Raw genomic sequence first — 16,437 nt, forward strand, 5'->3', positions numbered from 1 at the left:
GTACATTGGATTCCAATTATGACATTGTCGCGATCATTATTACTACTTCTCGAATCAGCCAACACAATGGCATAGAGTACACATAATCTCATTTCTAGAACTCTACCTATACAACTCAAACCGAGTTCGAGTTATCGGCACACGAAAACGCCGCCGACCCGCCAGACTCCTTGTACGAGTTCATGATGGCAACCACGGAGCCATAGGTACCAGCGACCATCAGGAACGAGCCGACGCAGATAACAAACACGCTCCAACAAACCATGAGAACCCACCGTGTGGACCGGTCCTTCTTCCGATGCCAGTTATCGTACAGCCACATGCAGCCCATGGGCTGGAAGCACATGAGCGTGCCGAGCAAGGCGCCGATCAACGACACCAACGAGTCGAACACGGGGATCGCGCTGGCGATGATATACGCGATGATGGTGACACTGGCGGTGCATCCGAACCAGGTACACCAGTGGACCCAGGTGCTGGTGGTGAGGTGTCTCGAGCCGCGGAGGAGGGTCAGGAAGATGTACTTTGCGGGGAGCTGTTGAGGGGTCAAACGAGAAGGGAAAGTGTTAGCCGGTTTAAAGTGTTCAGGCGCAACGGGGTCGGATCATACGTGTGTGACTATCGTCGTCGTGACAATTAACCCAGGCAGGGCGATTCCGTAGCAGATTTTCTTGACGAGGCCGCCGGCGGACCCGAGTGCTGGCGAAGAGACATACGAGCCGCAGTAGTAGTACAGCACGACGCCGATAACGATGTATACGATTGTTACGCCGGACTGGCAGATGAGCAGCGCGGAGGTGTATTGACGCGGGTTACGCATTTCAGATGCAATGGAGAAGAAGCCGGGGGTGCCGGAGAAGGCGAAGACGAGGGCAGAAACGGACGAGATGGCCTCGGTGAAGGAGGGATTGCCGAAGACCTTGAAGTCGGAGACCCAGGGTCCGTCGGTTTTGGGCGCTGCGGCTGGGCGGTCTTGCACGCCGACGGCAATGGTGACGATCAGAACTGCAGGGGGAGAGAGGTATGTATGAGAGGATGGTTCTACAGGCCGTTGTGTCTACGGCAGCTGGAGGAGTCAGGAAGGGGGGAAGGAATGTGATCGTACTTGCGGTGAGGATACTGGGGAGTCCGACCCATGCGAGCCAGGTTATACGTCCGAGGGTTCGGATGCTGCCCAGGGCAAAGCCTATAATGGCGGAGATGGCGACAAAGATGGCCGTACAGGCACCATGCGTTGAAATTGCGTTTAGACTGATTGAGATACCGAGTATTCCGGAGCCGGTGATGAAGATCCAGACTGTTCAATGGTAAGTATGGTTGCGTTGTGTTCTGGTATTGAGGATACATACAAAGACTGAATACAACTCCGAGGGTTCCGCGGCCAACTGGCCCAAACATTAACGCTCCAGCATCATCGATACTGTACACTTCACGGTGATTGACCTTAAAGGTACCAATCACGTATTCAGACCAGGTGGTGATGGAAGCAATGGCGACCAGGCAGATCACACCCGGAACCATGCCGAGGGTATCAAAGGCAGTCGGAATGGATAGAACCCCCAGGCCTATTTGGGTCTTCATCATGAGGACAATGGTACCCAGAAAGCCCACCTAGATCATGATTAGAACACCAGGGGCAATTGAGTATGAAGACAGCGTTTCCCTGTGCACACATTACGATAGTTAGGTCCTTCTTCTGTGATCTCGCCGAACACGGCATCGTGAGTAGCATCCTCATAACCAGGGATCTCGGGGTCCTCTTTCTTCGATTTAGACGGGTCTGTAGTAGTCATGGTGTCGAGTTAGGGAGGAATTGAGGTCAATTGAGACTTTTCTCGAACAGGGCAGTAGGAAAAGTGGATCGTTATATAGGCCCTCCTGGGGTCTCCTACCGGCGGGCAAACAGCCCAATGCGGTCCTCAGGAATTCCCCCGAGGGACACCCAGTCACTCGCTGCTACCACCATCTATTGCTACTGCTAGGCTACTACTAACCCTCCATCGGGCTTAAGGTGCGGGGGTTTGAGTGGAGAAAATCAACCCCATATCCGCGGGTGGAGACAGTCTGTTTCACCCCGTTTCTGTTCACCGGCTATCCTATCTCCCGTCGCCGCCTGCTGCCAGTTTTCCGGTGCGGAGATTCGTGCCGTCTGCCGTCATGCTGCAGGCGTCGGGAGTGACCGGCTTTCTAGAAATCGAAGCATAGAAGACTATACTGCGCTGATGTTGACAGCCCGCACCGGAAAAATGCCGCAACGACAGGTTGAATCAAACCATGTGTTCCCTATGAAGATCCCCGACGTCATCAACGAGAGGAAACCTCACAAGAAGTCACCTGGGCTCCCCGCGCCGCTAAAGCCGAAGGGGCAACGTTGGTGAGATCACCGGGAATGTTGGCCGGATATGGAATGTGGAGCGCCATTCACTCGCCTCCCACTGGTCAATGACCGATTGTTTAGCATGCGGGGTGGCTGAGGCTGCTGCGGCGGCTGCTGATCCCAAAAAGCAAGTTGGGCATAAGGCCCGGCAGGGATCCTGACTGCATATCTGCCGGTGGGCAAATCAGGCGTGACGTTTTGCTTGCTTATGCTTTTGAGTGGTTGAATGTCTTGACAACACTATGACTAAGTGCGTTGGCACTAAGTTAGTTACTACGACAGCGATGACTACATCACCCGAACTTCCTGTCATCTGAAAACAAGAAATGCCCTGGATGCGTTTCAAGTACAAACCAACAAGATTGTTGATCGATATCCGGGCAAGAATGTGTCATTGAATGATATCAGGCAGGATCAGCATGCGGGAAAGCGATAGGGAAACGCAACATAAGTGACATGCTGATAATACTGCATTATCTTGATCAGAGTGGACCCGTCTGCATTATGGGATTCTGTGAATCTGTACGGTTATCATCCCAAAGATATTGACCGCATTACAAATTCATTACGGGGGCTGCTTTATGGAGCTTTAATGGCCAATTTCAAGAACTTAGTGTTTCGGAAACTAGTTTCCTTTCCACAAGGGGCTGTCGTGCTCCTTTCATCCGTTGGGGTTTGTTATTTTACTGAAATCGCCAGGGGCAGAAATCGCGACCTTGCGATCCTATACTCACCACCAGGGCCACAGGAACGGCAATAATATGCGAGTGCCCTCTTCAGTCGTGATCATCGAGATCCCCGGGCGTCCTCACCATAAACACTACGAAATGTAAAACTTAAATACCAGATACCGGACCAACCAAACCGTCGACTGGGTGGAATCCCCAAGAATTGCGTGCTTCCATGAATGGCTATCCGTGAATCGCACTGTTGAACCGCCTCATTGCTCAGGCCGGGCTTACGCATGGAACCAGCCACAAAACACACCGGCGCGTGTCTATGCCGCGACATTAGCTTCACCGTGGAGGGCCTACCAACCGCCGTATATTGCTGTTACTGTCGCCACTGCGCCCTCGGAGCGGGAGGCCCTTGTCAGTTGTGAGTCTAGACCACGCACGCATCGAGACGAGGTCGATAGGGGGAATTGGAATTCCTCCGGAGCGCTTATTCTTGCTATTCCCGTTATAGACCGCGAGTTTCCCGACCGACCAATTCACCATATTCGACCCCCATGACCGCTTGGCTACGTTTAGTATACCGGATACCGTAAGTGGATACTCGAAAGACAAGTGTTTCTGCAAGCGATGTGGGTGCACGATCTATACGGTTCCCGGGGGCGAAGGACCTCGATGTTTCGTGATACGGCCGGGTTTGATCGAGAATGGGTAAGTGACTACCACCAAAGTTTTGATTTAGTTGACTGTGATGTAAACTTTCAGGACAGGTTGGAGATATTCAAACCTACTATTGAATGCTTTACCGAGCGGTGCCCGAGCTTTTTTGCGAAAGGCTAGATATTCAGGTAGAATGTGAAAGCGCCTTGGAATGGGCGCCGAGGGCGACAGTGGTATTAGAACATATTCGAAGATGTGTGGTAGGATCGAACTAGAGAGAAGGAATGCTATCCAGTGTCTCAATCAGCAGAGTTGGGCATATTTGGTCCGGGATCAATTATCTGGAAGCGGAAACTCGATCCGGAATATGCATGAATTATGCTTACTCTCAGACTCTTCCCATTTGCCACTACTATCGCCAAGATACAATCTGCTCACGCCTAATTTCAGGAACAGTTTGACACTTCAGGTAAAACCAATCCTCGATGTCGGTGCATGTCTGCTACCCCTTGCGCGTGGAGATATCCATATCCAATCTCCAAGCCAAAACTGCATGATTATCGCACTCCCGCCAGCTCCCGCTTCTCAAGGCTTATGTAATGAATGCCATTCCTGATAGTTATCATTTGGGGATTTTATACTGGATTTGGCAATAAAACGCATGGCGAATGAAACGGCAGGATTCGTATCGGTCTCAGAAGATGTTCTCCAAGTCACTAGTATTTTGAAGTCATCGTGCGGAGTCCTTTCGGAGAAGTCTACTCTCAGACCTCGTCGTGGGCGTCATTCCTTGCTTTCCGAGGATAACTGTGGGTTGGCCGTCGGGGTGGCGGCTGTCTACACCTTTAAATCCTATTCCTCGTCAGTTTCACTCGTAATCCTTCCTAAGTGTAAATGTTCTAAACTACAAGATCATGTAGAGATAACGCCACTACAGGTAGATCAGAGCAAGGGGAAATCAATGTAATAGGCTCTGGAATAAGATAGCATGAAGTGTATACAGGGACGCCGAACTAGTGGCGAGACTGATCGAAGGATGACTAGTTTAGTCCCCGGATTGTCTCATGGTTCTCATTCTCCTTGCCTATTTTGGATAGCTGGTGCCAATCAAACGAGACGAGAGATACTGACCTGCATTAGCGTACCGAATTCGCTTGAACTAGCAAATCATAGAAAGACCTTATCCTTGAGAAGCTCGAACAAGACACAAGACTAAACCCAAATCAGGTAGGAAAAATGAGAACCGTTTGGAACTGGACGCGGATGCGGGGTTAGGCATCAACAAGATACGAGGTTTTGTGGGGACAGCCCTAGCTTGATGGCTTGAAGGAACTATGGATCCGCCATTCATAGACAAGCTGTATCCTCACCTGCCAGTTTTTGGACGAGTCTGGTGGATCGAACAAAGGGCTTCAGTGCACGATGGAGGTGACCAAATTGGAAAGAATCATGAGATGCGGTCTGGAACAGCACGATAGGACCCAGAGATTGTGTAACAATGCTATCAAGATGGTCCACATGAGCCTATCTCCACGGTTTCCCCGCGATGCTGCTGGATGGGCATAAAAAAGCGTCACTGCCACGGCTTTGAGAATCGTATCATCAGATCCTCAATCATCCTCGAACACATTATCTTTGGTGTTTATCTCTCCTCCAGACATCACAATGTCTTCTATGCTTCACTACCTTCGCTTCGGCTCCAACAAAGGGGAGGAAGCAGCCCCGGCGCCTGCAAAGGACGCCCCCGTCCGCGCTCTGCCAGCATCATGGTATACTTCACCAGAGATGTACGACCTCGAGCGCCGCGCCATCTTCTCCAGGCGATGGATCTTCCTCACCCACAGCTCCCGAATCAAGGAGGCTGGTGACTGGCTGCGCTATGAGATGGCGGGCTTCGACTTCTTCGTCATCCGTGACCGACAGGGAAACGTTAACGCGTTCCACAATGTCTGCCGACACCGCGCCTACCCGGTGATCGAAGAGGAGGGCTCAGGAAACAAGAAGATCGTGGCCTGCCGGTACCACGGCTGGTCTTACGGCCTTAACGGCAAGCTGGCCAAAGCTCCCGGATACAAAGACCTTGACTTCGACAAGGACAAGAACAGCCTCTTTCCCATCCACGTCAAGGTAGATGTGAACGGTTTCATCTGGATCAACTTGGATGCGAAGGAGACACCTGAAGTCTCCTGGGAAGAACACTTCGACGGTGTCGACACGCAAGAGCGATACAAGCACTACAACTTTGACGACTACGATCTCGACCATACCTATAAGCTGGACGGCGACTACAACTGGAAGATCTTGTCGGATAACTTCAACGAATGTTACCACTGCCCTACTACACACGCGGATATTCCCGAGTTCCTTAACCTTGATTCCTTCGGCAGCGACACCAAGGACGGACATATCCAGCACCACTGCGAATCCACGCCACAGCAGATCGAAAAGGGTCTTTACACCGCAAGCACATACTACTTCCCTGCATCTGCCATGGTCGTGTCGTAAGTTCACCTTCTCCTCCACCCCCTTACCTTTTCCACAAAAGCAAGATCTAACAAACCCTAGACCACACTTCATCATGATCCAGAAGTTCCTCCCCAAGGGCCCTAAGAGCTCCTCCATGGACTACGAAATCTACCGCAACCGCAACTCGTCCGACGCCGACTTCAAACTCATCAGCGAGATGTACGCGCGCGTCATGGGTGAAGACAAAGTTCTCTGCAACAACGCGCAGAAGAACCTTGACCGCGGAGTGTTCACCAACGGCCAGTTGCACCCTACGTACGAGAAGGCGCCGCTCTTCTTCCAAAGCACGGTCCGCGAGGTCATTACGGAACACTTCAACCGGGAGAAGGACGAGGGTCAGCAGGTTTGGCCCGCCAGGCCGAAATTGCCCTCTGACGCGAAGATCAGTGAGCAGGATGAGGAGATTTGTTCGGGACTGGCCTGTGGAGCGCAGAAGGAAGTTCTGGCTTGGTAAGAGGTTTGGCGGACTTATGGTTTAGTTTCAGGATATCTTTCCTCGGACGTTCTTTTTGCGAGTCCTGCGATTTGAGCTAGCTTTGTTTTTTGGGTCTTTCTTTCATAATGTGTAGTTAGATTTGGCGTCGTTCTTTCAATTTAGCACGAACTCCATTCTTTCATAAGTTGTTCTTGAATTTCGAAGTCAACTCTACATTAGGGCTGTAGTTTACACGCAATGACACTTTGTCCGACAACAAATCAACATTCTTGGATTTCGAAATAACTCTAGATTAGGGCTCTTAGGTTTAGACCTAGTGACACTTCGTTCGACAGCAAGTGAATTTCCTTCATGTATGCAAACCTCTCCGCAGTTTTCATCAACCGGGCAAGATGGCCGAGCGGTCTAAGGCGCTAGGGTCAGGTATCTGACCTAACATATTCATACGAATATTCCTAGTCTCGAAAGGGGCGTGGGTTCGAATCCCACTCTTGTCATTCCTTTTTATATCTTTTTACGATACACAAATCGGCACGGGCGAGGGCGGCTGTGCTCAAAGACGACATTTTAAGGCAGTTGCGACACTGAAGGGCTAATTTTTCTTACGTCGTCGTCCATGCTTCTTGTAGGGATTTTGCATTTTTATATAGTCGAACATAACAACACTCGGCCTTACAGAACTTACACTAGACAAGGAAGAGGTTGTCAAATAGTTGCACGCAGCCCAGGGGTTTGCCAGTACGCTCAAACAGAGCACCATCAGGTAAAAAATTGCCATTGATTGAGCGGCCACTCCGGGTTCCATTCCGACATTCCGAAAGGGATGATAGAGGCATGTTCGGAGTTTCCGAGCTGTATCCATATTCCACCTCCATCAGGCCAGAGCTAAATTGGAAAAAAAAAAAAAAAAAAATTAAATAGCGGCATAAGTAGACATCGGAATACATTTTGACCAGACTCCGTTTATTCCGAGCATTGTCATGAATGCATATTCCGGCAACCATTCCGAGGGCGTGATGTTGCATATATGCACTGAATTGCAGCTGTTGACGCAACTTATAGAGTTTGATGAATCTGTACACAGTTCTGAGATTTGAACTCTGTCCATCAGATCGTAGACCATACCACAACATTGGACTTCTTTTACATAGTCGCTTCCCTTTCTCAATATTCACAGTCATTTCATTCCGAGCATGATAAACCTCAAGCTCATGGCCCCACACAGTGGCGTCATACGCGGATTCGCTCTCCACGCCCTACAACTTCTCTAAAAAAAAAAAAATACGAAACTTTAGAGTTCAAACATATGCCAGAATAAACCGCTTCATCTACAACACACTTCCAACCTCACAATGACGCTGGAACTCCTCCCCGTCACGGAAGCGGACACCGCGCGGATCCACGAGATCATATTCCAAGCATTCGAATCAGATCAACTCCACGTACTCATGTTTCCACGAGAACACGCATCCAGCTACGAGGCGTACATGCACGAATCCCTACGCTCCAAATTACGCGACCCAACCATCACATCCCTCAAAGTCGTCGACAAGAGTTTATCCGGCGACGCGTCTATCGTCGGCTACGCTCGGTGGAAATTCCCAATTAGCAACGACCAGCACCAAGAATCCACGCCGCAGGAAAGCCAAAATAGCGAAGAACCGTCGAAATCGCCAAACGTGCCCTTCCCCGCGCATGCGAATAAGCAACTCATGGATTTCTTCGGAAGCCAAATCACGAAACTGCGCGGGCAATTCGTCGACCCGACGCGCGATTTCGTGCTGGATTTCCTGGCGACGGACCCGGCGCATCAAGGCCGCGGCGTGGGCAAGGTGATGCTGAAGTATGGGCTTGATGAGCTGGATCGGCGCGGGAATGGGGGAAAGGCGTATCTGGAGTCGACGGCGGTGGGGATGCCGGTTTATCGGAAGTTTGGGTTTGCCCCGTTGGGGGCGATTGAGATTCCGTTGGCGGAGTTTGGCATCGAGGAGGGGGGTGTGTTTACGTCGGTTGTTATGGGGAGGGATGCGCAGAAAGCAGAGGAGGTGTTATGATGTCAATGCGATAGAACTGCCCGGGCTTGCTACGACTGTCTAGATGTGTTTGGTTAGGGTGTCACTGTATAGCTAAAGATACTAGAAGACTTGAGCGGACCACTGCATTGAAAGAAGAGATTTAAATCTATAAACATTCAAGATTCGTTACGCCTTGAGATAGCGAAGACGAGAGAGAATGAACGAAAAAAAGACTGAACAAATCCAAATCAATCCACATAAACAGGATACTCACTCCCATGCTTCCATGGAAACAGCTGCAGATTCTGGGCATTTAACATATTCACACACCGTGCCAACGCACTCACTAAGGCGAGGAAATCCTCTCGAGCAGCCTGCTGATCTTCCATTTGCTCAATCATCTCTTTCAAAACAACCTCAATCTTTCTATTAACCGAACAGAGAAAATTGGCGCCAACGTAGCCAACGAATTCCGTCGGCGTGGGGACGAACACCCTATACATGCTGATTAGGTGCTCCAGGTTGAAATGGGGCTGGGTCTCTGCCGTCTTGAGTATATTATTGAGAATCCAATATCCAAGCGCTCGTACTTCGCTGTTAATGAAAACCATAGTTGCGAAGTACGAGTCTTTTGAACCAGCGTGCGACGACGCTCGACCTTGATGGATAATTTCAAGGTCGGAGGAGATTCCGGACCAGGAAGATTCCGTCTGTACTGGTTAGCCTTTGAATTTCAAGGTACCGTGGAGAGAAGGAGAGCTACCTCATCATGAATCTCACGGACCAGACTCTTGACTTCATCAGTCACGCCGGTCCGCTCCAACGCCAGCGGAATATGTCCCTGTGGTTCCGCCTCGCTCGCATCCCAGACAATAACCTCGATAGCATCCGAAGCCTCGTTACATGCCTGCCAGAGCAGTGATCCTGCTTTTTTCAGTTTCTCAATGTCCTCGGAGACTACGTATCCACAAGGTGCTGCGGGGAGATCCTCTGTCAGAGTGCCATATTTGATAGCCATGTGTTGAAATCCCGACAGAAAAACAGTTCCGTCGGGCTCAAGAGCTCTGTTAGGAACTTTGTGATCGGGATGGGTGTACTTTGTAACATGTTAGCCTTTGGAACAGGTCATACACAAGGGGCTCATACGATCAGTGCTTCCGCCGGGACGAGATGATACAAATGGTCACCGGAAACCAAGGCATGACTCTGCAGCGAGCGGTAGGGGAGTTTGTCGAAGAGTAACTTGACCAATGCAAGGGTTTTTTTCTGTCATGACGGCTGCAATCACAATGTTGAATTTGGGCCATCGAATCTTGATACTCCGAGGCTGGTTAAGAGTTGCACCGACTGTCATGTTTGCGTATATAACTCAAGGTGATTGTTGGGTTAAAGGCTTAAAAATGGTTATCAAGCGCCCTTTGCCTTTTATATACCTTTTTCTTGCGACAGTCTCGCTTACTGATCCTTGTATAGAATCGCCCCTCGATCATAAACTCGGCTGTACTGAGCCCTCGGGATTATCTTTGACAGGCACCGAAACCCTTTGGATCAGGCTTCAGGGCAGAAACTTTGGAATTCCTTGTATGGAGAAGGATATAAGGCATAAATTCCACCACGATCCGGAACCATCTTGTATGACCATACCCCGAAACTCTCTCTTGTGCCTGGCCAATTTCCCGATTTGGTCCATCGTGTGTCTTGTGCGGCGAAGTCATCAAAACCCTATCATGCCATGACGTAAAAATCTAATTCTTGACAAACGGTTTAGGTCCAATATGGAATAATTCCCGAGCATCAGGCAGAGAAGGAAACTCAGTCTAATAGTATGTAAAACCGCACCAGAACCTCCATCTAATCTAATCCCAACAACCCAACAACTGCAATCACACCAATTTTTCACAACTACAGAACAATGTCAAATGACCCTTTCCGAAAAACCTGCCTCGTCTCATACCCAGACCCTGCTGACCTCCCTCCCTCCCTCCGCGAGAAACTCAACATCCTCCCCTTCCGCCGTAACATCATCCACACGATAACTCAATCCCGCGGCCTTGCTCCCCACCTCATCAGCCTCGTCGGCGCTTGCTTCGACGGAAAACAACGCAGCCTGCCGGTACTAGACTGGCAACTGATTGTTCTGCGGGTCGCGACGGTCCTCGACTGCAAGTATGAGTGGGACGTGAACCTCCCCGTCTCGGAGGCCCACGGGATGCCGCAGGATAAGATACAGAGGATTGGATGTCCTGCCTCGAGTGTAGTCAGTGGCAAGGGGCCTTGGACGGATCGCGAGAGAGTACTGTTACGGTTGGTAGACGAGCAGTTGGCAAAGTATACGAATGCGGAGGAGACGATTCGGGAGGCATTGGGGTGTTTGAGCGAGGGGGCGCTGGTGGAGGTGTTGATTGTTATCGGGCTATATGCGACGTTGGCGCGGTTGATAAAGGGGCTGAGGATTGATGATGATCCTGAGGTTCCAGGACTGAAGGAGTTGATTGGGGGTGCTATTACGGCTACGGAGTGATTGGTTGAGGGAGACACTTACGATAATAGTCATTAGCCTGAGATATTTGGATTTAATTGCACCTGTTTGAAGGCATGATGTCAAATAATTCTTTGGGTAGCAGGATGTGTGTCAACTCAAACTCTCAGCTAAGTCTGGGTTAGGTATTGATATATATCGGACGCTGCTTCAAGGCCTCAACCACCGCCGCAGATGTCGTTTGAACGTCGACTCTCATCAAAGGATTGGGAAGGTAAGAGCTACATAGTTGACTTAAGGAAGATTTCTACTAGCATTCTTCAATTCTGGAAATCCCTTCGTCGGCTCCCTTCAGCAGCATATTTATTCCTAGATAAGCTTTGTGTTGAGTTCTAATAGCTTTTTTTATAGGATGATTGATTTGAAGAGTATATACGGCATTTCCGCGGGTAAAACCGCGAGATTGTAGACAATATTCTGAAAACTGTCCTCTATCCTCACAAGGAAATCACGCCACCCAGTCTCCACCCACTGCACAAGTTTTGGGCAAGTTGCAAAGCACTGCCAGTCACGACGGCATTCATAAGGTCAAATTTGTTATCACGATACTCCGACTAGGTGATGGAAATGAATTTTCGCATATAGTTCAAGTCTTGGAGTAAGCAGAGAGTCTTGAAAAACAGCGGACCAAGATATGGGCCGTCTGCTGCCTCATTTTTCAACAACGTTCACCTTGACGATCTTCTTCGATTCTGCGGAGGTCGGCTGAGACTGCTGGGTATCCTGTGTTTCCTCGACCGTGAGAATAGTGAATTTGTTTAGGAACATGTCACCAGCGGCATCGTCACTCTGAGCCTCAGTAGTCGATGGTGGCTGCTTCGCGTCTGGCTTCGAGGGTTGGCTGGTCTTCCATTCAAGAGTCTCGCAGATTTGCTTCAGCGCAGTCATAAAACGAGCATACGCCTGTTGTTGATGGAGTCACCCTGGCCCAAGAGCCAGGAAGTGACCGATCCTCTCAACATGATGGCACGTTTGGCGATGCTGAGAACTGACTGAGGTACAGTGAGAGCAGAACCGGCAACCACCTCGGCAAGCTTTTGCAGGTCTCTGGTAGTCACACTATATTTGATTGGATCTGCATCTGAGCCATTGTTCTTGCCATTGCGTTTGCCCTTTCTCGTGGTAGGAACGGTAGCAGAGAGGGCAGGCGGTTGATAGCCACATCGGTCGGCAATCTCCAGTAGCCATGTTGCAAATTTGTTGGTGTAGTGGCGAATGAGGGCTAACTGAGGAATAGCCTTGGCCTTATAAGATGGAGGAAACGGAATAGAGGATGGCCCGAGAATGGCACAGGGATAGAAAGCGTCTTGCTACAAACAAAACACACAAATATCCCCAGAGCCCCGGAACTTCGGGACGAGACCCCGGAACTGCCGAAGTTTAGCCAGTCGGATGGACACCTGAGATTCATGCCTGAGCAAGTCTCCACTGGTTGGCCGTTCTGCCGTATACGGCAGGTTAGGCCATCATAGGTACACCTCATATATATACTGCTGGGTCCGCCAGATTATCTGAAGAGGGATACCACCATAATCTGATACAACTTTGTTCCCATTTTTATAGAGCACCATGACAATCCCAAACTATGAGCACTTCCACTGGTGTGAGACTAGCCCCGGTCGATGGGAGCGCGACATAGACGAGGCCGAACAGTTCTATACTACGATGGCCAGAGTCTACGAGGGAAGCGGTCGCGTGTTCTTCGCCATGACAGGCCACCTTTCACTGTCTGTTCGCGTCGAGAAAGATTCATCTCGTCGCGAGACTCAGGACCGGGTTCACAGTGCACTTCGAAGAGCATGGCTGCAGCTGCGATATGATCATCCGACCATCGCGTCTTGGACTGAGTTCGAAACTGTCAGTCAGAAATGCAAGAAAGTCTATCAGGAATTTAGCTCGAATCTCACGAAAGAAGTTTGGCTGGATTATACCCTGCAGGTAGTCTCGACCGGAGTGACGGGGCAGGAGTGGTGTAATCAAGACCCTCCAGTTCCCAAAATGCCTACTATCTTTATGGTCATTCCGACCGTTAACCCAAGTCAAGAGGATAGTTTCTTTCGCTGCGATCTGGTCCTCCGATGTCATCATGACATTATCGATGGAATCGGGACGCTGCATTTGCTGGATAATTTGATCAAGAACGCGACCGATTCTTACGACCGGCTTTCGGCCCCCAGTAACCTGGCATTTGGCCATGAGTCGAAGAACCTAAGTCCTCCGCTACGTGTGGCTGCTTCTATTCCAATTTCTCTGTCGTCCGAACAGAAAGTGCAGTGCGACAAACTTGCGGCGTATAATGGCTCGCTGCGGTCTGGTGTCAACATAGCTGCGTTGCCATTCACACGCGGCGCAAAAACACCTGGAAAGCATCAGCGTGTGGCCTTGACGCTGTCGGAGAAGCAGACGCAGGAAATTCTGGCAGCTTGTAAGAAGATGGGGGTTAGCGTTACTCATGCATACCATGCGGGGATTGCGATGATTGTTCGCGATTTGCAAGCGCGATCTGAAGCAGAGAGAGTCGTGCGGTATATCAATTACTGTCTCATCAACGAGCGAAGCCATTGCAAACCGCCATACAACACACCAAGCCACGCGGCCTCGGTCTATCACTCCGTCTCCGGTCGCAGCTTGATTGTGGACATGAGTGTTCCCGCGATCGGCGATAAAAGTGATGCCAGATCACAATCTCAAGAGACATCTGAGTTCAAGCGTGTGGCATCTGAGATCAAACAGCACTATCTGGACATCCGCGACGACACCGGCCATGTCCCAAAAGCCCCTCATTACTGGGCAAAGGGCACTCCGTCATATCCGGACCCGGATGAATACCCAGTCCCTCCAGTCCCTGGGCCAAATGAATCACCGTCGGTGTCAATCTCAAGCATGGGAGTCATTGATAAGATCATTAGTCCAACTCGCGGTGTGTTTCAGCTAAGCGATCCTTGGGTCACTGGAGAAGAGCTGGGAACTGGACTTGGTGTTTTCCTGGGCACTTTTAGAGGCCAATTGGCGTTGAGTGCGGCATACAATGATGCGTGGCATGATAGAGAAGAAGCTATGGATTTCTTGACTCGATGTAACGAGGTCGTTTGCAGGGGGCTCGGATTGTGAATTAATATGAAGCGTCAAGCATTCAAGGTTTCATGTATAGTTATGCGGCTGGTATTCTAACAAGAGTAGTTGCTGAGAAAGCTATCTTTTAAATTTCCGCATCTCACCCTGTCTGGCTACGTGAGCGCTGTTCAACGTCATCAAACGGTTTACCTGAGTGAGGTCATTCATTGGCTTCACCATCATTATCATCCTCTTTGTCTTCTTCCTCTTCACTTTCCCCCTCCACCCATCTTATATCATGCGGTCGGAGTTTTCTCATTTCCTCCTTGAGCAGTTTAATGATCTCTTGATTTCCCCAACATCGGGCTTCCTCAAGCGGCGGCTCTTCATGTTCATTCAACAAGTATGGATCAGCACCTTGGTCCAAAAGCAGGGCAACAACTCTCTCCCGAGAAAAAGGCTCCTCAATGTCGGCTTCAGGCATGCGAGATGCTACATGTAAAGCAGATTCGTCATTGTAACCACTAAAGGCATTGATGTCAACTCCGTGTTCCAGAAGTATCTTCACGATCTCTACACTACCGACATCCGCCGCAGCATGCAGGGCCGTGCCGATACCCGACTGTTCGTTCGGATCGGCACCCCGTTCAAGAAAAAGCTTCAACATCGGTATGTTGTTCGCGACGATGATCTTGTATAGATGTGGCGTCGAGTTTTCGTACGGTCCATGAAGCCTGGCGCCTTTATCCAGTAGGAATCTGACAATATCAACTCTCTGAGACTGGACGGCGCGTTTGATGACACCTCCCGTTTTGACGTCGGCGCCTGCGTCTAGGAGAAATTGAATTGTCTCGAGATTTGCGAGCAGTGCTGCCCGTTCTAGGACGGTGTCGTCGGAAAACCAGCCGCTGGGTGCGGAACCGGTCGCTTGTATGTTTGCGCCGTGGTCCAGAAGCAGTTGAGCCATCTCGATATGACTCGCTGCTGCTGCTTCGTGGAGTGCCGTGTATTCCCAAGCAAATTTAATACAGGCTCTGTCGTTCACTCCCGCTCCCATTCTCAGTAGGAGTCTAGCGGCATCCAACTGATTGTATTTGGCCGCGTAGCATAGTGCTTGTGTGCTTCTTGCTTTCGGTATCTTTCCAAACGTTGTGGCGTCTATCTTCTCTATCACTGATATCCGTCCCTGCTCGGCAGCCCATGATAGCACTGTCTTCTTAGAAGGAAGAAAGTGGGTGGCTATGCGGGAATAAATGAAACGCTCTAGTATTTGGGAGGAAAAAGATGATGTTTGTAGCCAGGCGCTTACATCGTTCAGAGCCAGGAGTTCTGCTATCATAAACACAATTTCATGGGGTAGACGGGTTATGGAAGCCTGAGTTTGTGCCATTACGGATAATCTAACACAAGTCACTTGAGAGATAAACATGTAAGGATTGGAAAAGGGTCCTTGCCCGAGTACAGATGCGTCAAATTTAAGAGTTAGTCTTTCCGTGGTACAATGTGTGTATACTAGGCAACACAGTCAGCAGGCAACAGCTGAATCCATGCCTATACGGACAAGGGCTCTGTGTCATACTAGGGCTCGCGGGTTGGAGAAATGCTAGTGCTGAATGGTCCTCCTACGAAGAAGCCCGCCACAATATCTGCGGGTCACTGGACCAGCTAGCCCTAAAGAGGCAATGAAGGCGAACTTGTATCCAACAAATCCACCGCAGCCTTTCGCTTTCTCGAAGATACCGAGGCTAGCAGCCTACGCCAAGACAAGCTAATCAAAATCCTGACATTCCTTCAGTCTGCGCTCGGGTCTGTGCACTGAACAGCCTCCGAACGGTGATCTCACCCTGGGATCAACCCTTGAATATGCCGGGAGCCTATCGGCTTGTGCCGCATTAATCGACAGGCCACACTGAGGCCTTTCCCAGCAATGTTGAGAAGTGGCGGAAGCAGCTTCCGGAGATCTAACACAGGAGATGGCGAAGGATCATAATCCCTGTAAGCGTGGAACTAACACAGACTTGGTAGGCTAGATGTTTCAAACGATCCGTCTATGAAATTTCCAACCACACGAACAAAATTGTGTACAATCCCTGTTTGATATTAGGTTATGGTCATTGGCCGTGTCTTTTGTTCTATTTCTCTCAGGCAAAAGGGCC

The 16,437-nt window shown here is 50.0% G+C and overlaps 8 protein-coding genes and 1 non-coding gene across 9 annotated transcripts; 5 read left to right on the forward strand and 4 right to left on the reverse strand.

Annotated features, from left to right (window-relative positions):
• Positions 1-115: 115 nt before the first annotated feature.
• LDX57_010642 (uncharacterized protein) lies at positions 116-1,793 on the reverse strand (the record flags this gene model as incomplete). The annotated part of the gene is made up of 5 exons (XM_046092386.1): positions 116-535; positions 611-1,005; positions 1,106-1,297; positions 1,350-1,611; positions 1,674-1,793. 5 exons carry the CDS (start codon positions 1,791-1,793, stop codon positions 116-118), a joined length of 1,389 nt encoding a protein of 462 aa, XP_045948364.1.
• Positions 1,794-5,376: 3,583 nt separating this feature from the next.
• Positions 5,377-6,702, forward strand: LDX57_010643 (aromatic ring-hydroxylating oxygenase subunit alpha; the record flags this gene model as incomplete). Its single annotated transcript, XM_046092387.1, has 2 exons — positions 5,377-6,212; positions 6,277-6,702. 2 exons carry the CDS (start codon positions 5,377-5,379, stop codon positions 6,689-6,691), a joined length of 1,251 nt encoding a protein of 416 aa, XP_045948365.1. The 3' UTR covers positions 6,692-6,702.
• Positions 6,703-7,059: 357 nt separating this feature from the next.
• LDX57_010644 lies at positions 7,060-7,170 on the forward strand. Its single transcript has one exon. It is a non-coding gene; the product is annotated as a tRNA-Leu (tRNA).
• Positions 7,171-8,025: 855 nt separating this feature from the next.
• On the forward strand, positions 8,026-8,727 carry LDX57_010645 (GNAT family N-acetyltransferase; the record flags this gene model as incomplete). The annotated part of the gene is made up of 1 exon (XM_046092388.1): positions 8,026-8,727. The coding sequence occupies one exon, from the start codon at positions 8,026-8,028 to the stop codon at positions 8,725-8,727; it is 702 nt and encodes a 233-aa protein (XP_045948366.1).
• Positions 8,728-8,936: 209 nt separating this feature from the next.
• Positions 8,937-9,706, reverse strand: LDX57_010646 (uncharacterized protein; the record flags this gene model as incomplete). Its single annotated transcript, XM_046092389.1, has 2 exons — positions 8,937-9,398; positions 9,452-9,706. The coding sequence occupies 2 exons, from the start codon at positions 9,704-9,706 to the stop codon at positions 8,937-8,939; spliced, it is 717 nt and encodes a 238-aa protein (XP_045948367.1).
• An 894-nt stretch (positions 9,707-10,600) lies between these two features.
• LDX57_010647 (carboxymuconolactone decarboxylase family protein) lies at positions 10,601-11,209 on the forward strand (the record flags this gene model as incomplete). Its single annotated transcript, XM_046092390.1, has 1 exon — positions 10,601-11,209. The coding sequence occupies one exon, from the start codon at positions 10,601-10,603 to the stop codon at positions 11,207-11,209; it is 609 nt and encodes a 202-aa protein (XP_045948368.1).
• Positions 11,210-11,878: 669 nt separating this feature from the next.
• Positions 11,879-12,115, reverse strand: LDX57_010648 (uncharacterized protein; the record flags this gene model as incomplete). Its single annotated transcript, XM_046092391.1, has 1 exon — positions 11,879-12,115. The coding sequence occupies one exon, from the start codon at positions 12,113-12,115 to the stop codon at positions 11,879-11,881; it is 237 nt and encodes a 78-aa protein (XP_045948369.1).
• A 681-nt stretch (positions 12,116-12,796) lies between these two features.
• Positions 12,797-14,338, forward strand: LDX57_010649 (uncharacterized protein; the record flags this gene model as incomplete). The annotated part of the gene is made up of 1 exon (XM_046092392.1): positions 12,797-14,338. One exon carries the CDS (start codon positions 12,797-12,799, stop codon positions 14,336-14,338), a length of 1,542 nt encoding a protein of 513 aa, XP_045948370.1.
• A 163-nt stretch (positions 14,339-14,501) lies between these two features.
• LDX57_010650 (ankyrin repeat domain-containing protein) lies at positions 14,502-15,671 on the reverse strand (the record flags this gene model as incomplete). The annotated part of the gene is made up of 1 exon (XM_046092393.1): positions 14,502-15,671. One exon carries the CDS (start codon positions 15,669-15,671, stop codon positions 14,502-14,504), a length of 1,170 nt encoding a protein of 389 aa, XP_045948371.1.
• Positions 15,672-16,437: the final 766 nt, after the last annotated feature.

The sequence above is a fragment of the Aspergillus melleus genome, assembly GCF_016097325.1.
Source record: "Aspergillus melleus strain CBS 546.65 chromosome Unknown contig6, whole genome shotgun sequence".
Taxonomy (NCBI): Eukaryota; Fungi; Ascomycota; class Eurotiomycetes; order Eurotiales; family Aspergillaceae; genus Aspergillus; species Aspergillus melleus.